This window comes from Helobdella robusta (assembly GCF_000326865.2).
Source record: "Helobdella robusta unplaced genomic scaffold HELROscaffold_17, whole genome shotgun sequence".
NCBI classification, from domain to species: Eukaryota; Metazoa; Annelida; class Clitellata; order Rhynchobdellida; family Glossiphoniidae; genus Helobdella; species Helobdella robusta.
In genome coordinates, this window is record NW_008703942.1 from 647,015 (window position 1) to 651,975 (window position 4,961).

Below are 4,961 nucleotides of genomic sequence, written 5' to 3' on the forward strand. Positions count from 1 at the left end.
AAGCGCCACATGAAAAACATTTAAAGTTGACAATATAAATGATCATGACCGTAATAATAATAATTGTTAGAATGATTGCAACAGCAATGAAGATTTTATTATGGCTAAAGATAAAATATTTAAAAGCGTCTTTTGCTTACTGTAATAAAAATGTCTTCATCAAAAATTATAATCGTTTGAACTCCCTTAGATAATTCAAAAATAAAAGTAATTAAATCTTTGTAGTGCAAAAAACTTTTGTAATCGATCATATGAGATTGATCGGTGTTGAAGCTCTATCACGTTTTAAAGAGGTAGGATAACGAAGTCAGACTTGACAACTTGCAGCCACCTACGTAGTTTTGATTTTGTATCGATGTCAACTATTTAGGTAAAATTATCAATATTGTTTATGGCTCGAGTAATTAATGCATGACAACCAACGAAATCGCTTATCAATTTATGATATTTATGTTTATTGTTTATTTTCGCTTAGAGGAGTTGATAATAAAGCGCATTACAAATAAAATGTTTTTGTGTGCAATGCAAATGTACATGTATGCACTTTTTTCAGCTGTGTTCTGTAAGTGTAACATTTTGTAGGTGGTGACATGGTTGTTCCGGGAGGATACGCTATAGTTGGAGCGGCGTCATTTTCAGCTGGAGTGACTCACACCGTCTCAACAGCGGTCATCGTATTTGAACTGACCGGTCAGATTGGACATGTGCTCCCTTGTGTTGTAAGTTATGTTTTTTTAAATAACATATGTTTTCAGATACATGTACCCTATATAATTTTTTAAGTTCTTATATATTTGTTCATTTATGGAGTAAAAGTAATTTAAAATGATTTTGACAGTCAATCAATTAAATCAATCATTGATCTTTTTAATTGCTTTTCAAATCTTGTCTTATTTTTGCCTATTTTTTCAGTTAACTTAATAATTCTATCTAATTCTTAGCGTGTTTTTTAATTTTTCTATTCCAGTTCCTCTTCCTCATTTTATAGGTACAGTTTTAAGCAACCTGTCGTCATGCAAATATTTTCAAAAAATGCAATTCATTTATTATATATTTTTCGAAATTACAAGTTGGCTTATTGTGGACTTCGTTCTATGTACTTTCTGCTAATTCGACTTTAAGAAATACTCTGTTATACTCCATTTCAAACCCGAATTTTCAACCCGTTTTTGTTTCTCCGATTGCGTTTGTATTTTTCGCTGTCTCCATATCTTCTCTTCTGTCAATCAGGTTTAAAAAAGGATCGTCTGCACTGGATACTACCAGATCACTATCAGAGCAAACCTGAGCTTGTTTATAGTTTTCTTTCTAATATCAATTCCACTAAATCAATTATGTTTTCTTTCTTTTTCATTGCTTTTTCCAGAAACGCTATAAATTTGATAGTAGCTGCGATGTTGGATCACTTCCGTGCTCTTAATTTCTGTTTTAATCTAATTTCCGATTTTTGCGCCAAGTCTTCTCCTTACTTTTACCAAGTTTTCTGATGCAATCATACTTTTAAATTGCCAACAATTCTTGCTGCCAAACAGTTGAAAATTTTTAAAGCAGTAGTAGATTGTTTGCCCTCGATAGCTTTTTGCAGTTTCATTTGTGAGAATTTATTCGATATTTGGATTTTTACTAAAAGTAAATACAAATAAAACTAGTGATAATAATGATCTGAACCACATTTTCTAAATTAGAGCTTACTAGAATTAAAATAAGTCATTCCAAAATGAATAACACATTTATGGATCGTCGAAAAAACTCAACTGTCAACTTGTAAAAAGCTTTGGAATAAAACTGGCCATTATGAATGTCCATTAAAATGGATGCACTGCACTGTACACATACATCATTCACGCGTTCTTTCACATTTTAATTCATTTTCATTCTCACATTCATTTTTTGCTATATTCACTAATACGCATCAGATCGTCAAGTGTAATTTTTTCATCGACTGAATTATAATTTGGTTACGTGTACAAACGCTCGCGATAAAAAAAATTATAGATCGGAGTATTCATTTCAAACGTGGCTTCCCGGTGCATGACAAAATCATTTTATGACAGCATCGTCGATTTGAAAAACTTGCCTTACATGCATTCCACGATTCACCACGCTGAAAAGTACGCTTGGTGTTTATTATTATTATTATTTTTACTGTTATTACTATTCGTATTACTATCAGCGGCTACAGCCTTGTAATAGTAATATTATTTATTCTTGTTAATATTACTAGTTTATTATTGTTAATATTAATAGTTTTAGTTAGTAATAGTAGCAGTATTTGTGGTCGAAGTAGTAGTAGCAGTAGTAGTAGTAGCAGTAACAGCTGTATCAGTAACAGAGTAATGGTAATTATCATACTATTAATGTAAATCATAGACGGAATCGTTTAACAATTTTTAATTAAAATTTTTTAAATTTCTATATGAGAAAATTTAACATGTTTTATATTTAGCGTTCATAAGCTGGTGGCAAGAGATTTCATGTTAAATGAAATGAACTTCATGACGGTGAAGAGTGATATTGGCAGAGTTGTGGATATCCTGCGCTCCTGTCCCTGCAGAAACTTTCCCGTTGTCGATAATGCTGGTAATTATAATTTACTTGTTTTGTAGTAAATGTCAACTAATTAGAAAAATAAACTGCAAATAATTTTTTAAAGAAAATATGATGCTTTTGGGTACAATTCAAAGACGAGACCTGATGAAAGTTATTTATAAACTCATTCTTTCCGTGGAAGATCAAGAAAACGTTGTGGATAGGACAAAATTTGAAACATTAAAACACCTGAATGAATCAAGTAATGAAGAACTTTACGATCAAAACTCTTTGACAACGTTGCTTCATAGGGTGATTGACGTTAGTGAGATGGGCATGGATAAAGCGCCGTTTCAAATAGTTGATGAAACATCTCTTTATAAAGTATTTTATTTCATAATTTGTTGCTTGTATCACTGAGATTAACTTTTTTCAAACTTTTCCTAAATTGAAACTATAGATACATTCTCTCTTTTCTTTGCTGAGTCTCCATCATGTGTACGTCACTAGCGCTGGCAGGTTGGTTGGCATCGTGTCCCTTTGCGAAGTGAGAGTTATTCAATTCATTACCCTCAATAGCACTAAAGATTAAAATTATTTAATCAACTTCAGTTTAATGCGTGGAAATAAATCAGCATAGATTGTTTTAAATATTCTCAAACTAAAGGTCAGAAAAGCTATTGAAAAAGAAATTGAGTCTACGATAAGAAGAAAAATGAAGGACTTAATCGTAAAAAACTGAATCACTTCAATCATATCACAGAACTTGTTATTAAATTTATTAATTAATGTTTAAATTTTATTTTCATTTAACGAGTTTTTGATAAAAACCGTAATAAATCACAGACACACACATACAAAACGAAACGAAGGTAACAATAAGAGCTTTTATTGATCGGCTTGCACACAGATCTGATATTATACATCATTGCAATATTTCATCATTATAGCAATTCATGATTGCACATTTCAACATTATAGCAATCTATCATTGCACATTTCAACATTATAGCAATCTATCATTGCACATTTCAACATTATAGCAATTCATCAATGCACATTTCCACATCATAGCAATTTAACATTGCACATCAAAGGCGTAAGCAGTACCTTAGCAAGAGCTTTGAAAAGTTCTTTCTTGTCACATTTCTTTGGATAAGGATTACAATTTTAAAACATTAGACTAAATTTGTTATTTTAATTAAAATTATTTTTGTGAAAACTACGAGCATGAGATGATATTTATAATGCAAAGATATAATTAAAATTCGAAATACAATACGTTCGAGGACACAATTTTTTTAGTTGTTATTTTCAAATAATTTTAACATAAACAGAAAATTAACAAATATTTAAAATCGATCAATAAAACAAATATTTATGTTATTTGCGGTTTTCAGTAGCCGTACTAGGGATTGTGGCACTGTCAGAAGGACTCAAGGCTTTCTCTCTTGTCAATAATTTTTCTTTTTCTTTACTGTGACTAAAGCCGTAGAAAAAATAAATTAAAATGCCTGCATTTGAAAAAAAAATATTATTTACATTAAATTGAAATAAATAAGATAGTTTTAGATATAAGCACCTATCAAGAGCCATATAAATAATCTTAGCCACGTTGCTTGGTTTAACCTCAGCATTAATCCTATGTCAATCACTATACTTAAAACAGGCAGAAGAGGAACAAATGGCACCTTTAAAAACATAATAATTAATATATAAATAAAAATCAAGTGCGATGTGACATTATAAAAAAAGTTTTAAATGGTTTACTGACCTGGAAGGTTAGAAAACTTGTATTCCGTTCGTATATGTAAAGAAGGGCAAACGATGACAAGAAACCGACAGAACACAGAATTAGAAGCATTATTATCCACCAAACTTTGTTTATTATTAAGTCGTGAGCAAAAAATAAAATCAACCAACAGCATACACAAAATGTAATCATTAAAAGAATTGAAATTGGACCTATGTTACTTTCAGGCAACCATTTAGTAAGGATCGTGTTTCTAAATCGAGCTTTTAATTTGCCTATATCTTCATGATTTTTGGACATATCAATAAGTTTTTGTTTTTCAGAACCGTCTGTAGAATCAGTAGTTTTCAGGTGAAACTGACACATGTTCAGCGGTTGATATCGGAGCAAAATAACGTCAATTGAGACAAACGTATAACACATTAAAGTCCCGATTGATAATAATTCAACAAGTAACGATAACTCCATAAACAATGCCAAAATCGCGGTTATTAGTCCAAAAATTATTGTAGAAATAATTGGTGTTTGAGTTTTTGTATATATATAACTTAATGGCTTGAATAACAATCCGTCATTTGACATGGAATAGACAGATCTTGGTAGAGCATATAAGCTGCCTAGAATAGAGGCTGATAAACCAATTATAGCACCAATGCTGATGATGATTGTCGCCCATGCA

General features: G+C 30.9%; 2 protein-coding genes across 2 annotated transcripts in view; both read left to right on the forward strand.

Annotated features, from left to right (window-relative positions):
• The window catches only part of HELRODRAFT_131097 (hypothetical protein), a gene marked incomplete at both ends in the record, with an annotated part of 8,288 nt that extends 7,662 nt beyond the window's left edge, over positions 1 to 626 (forward strand). The window contains one exon of the mRNA XM_009015887.1: positions 583 to 626. Within this exon, the coding sequence (XP_009014135.1) occupies positions 583 to 626 (44 nt within the window). The remainder of the gene's footprint in view (positions 1 to 582) is intronic.
• A 1,860-nt stretch (positions 627 to 2,486) lies between these two features.
• Positions 2,487 to 3,271, forward strand: HELRODRAFT_170066 (hypothetical protein; the record flags this gene model as incomplete). The annotated part of the gene is made up of 3 exons (XM_009015888.1): positions 2,487 to 2,580; positions 2,654 to 2,913; positions 3,197 to 3,271. 3 exons carry the CDS (start codon positions 2,487 to 2,489, stop codon positions 3,269 to 3,271), a joined length of 429 nt encoding a protein of 142 aa, XP_009014136.1.
• Positions 3,272 to 4,961: the final 1,690 nt, after the last annotated feature.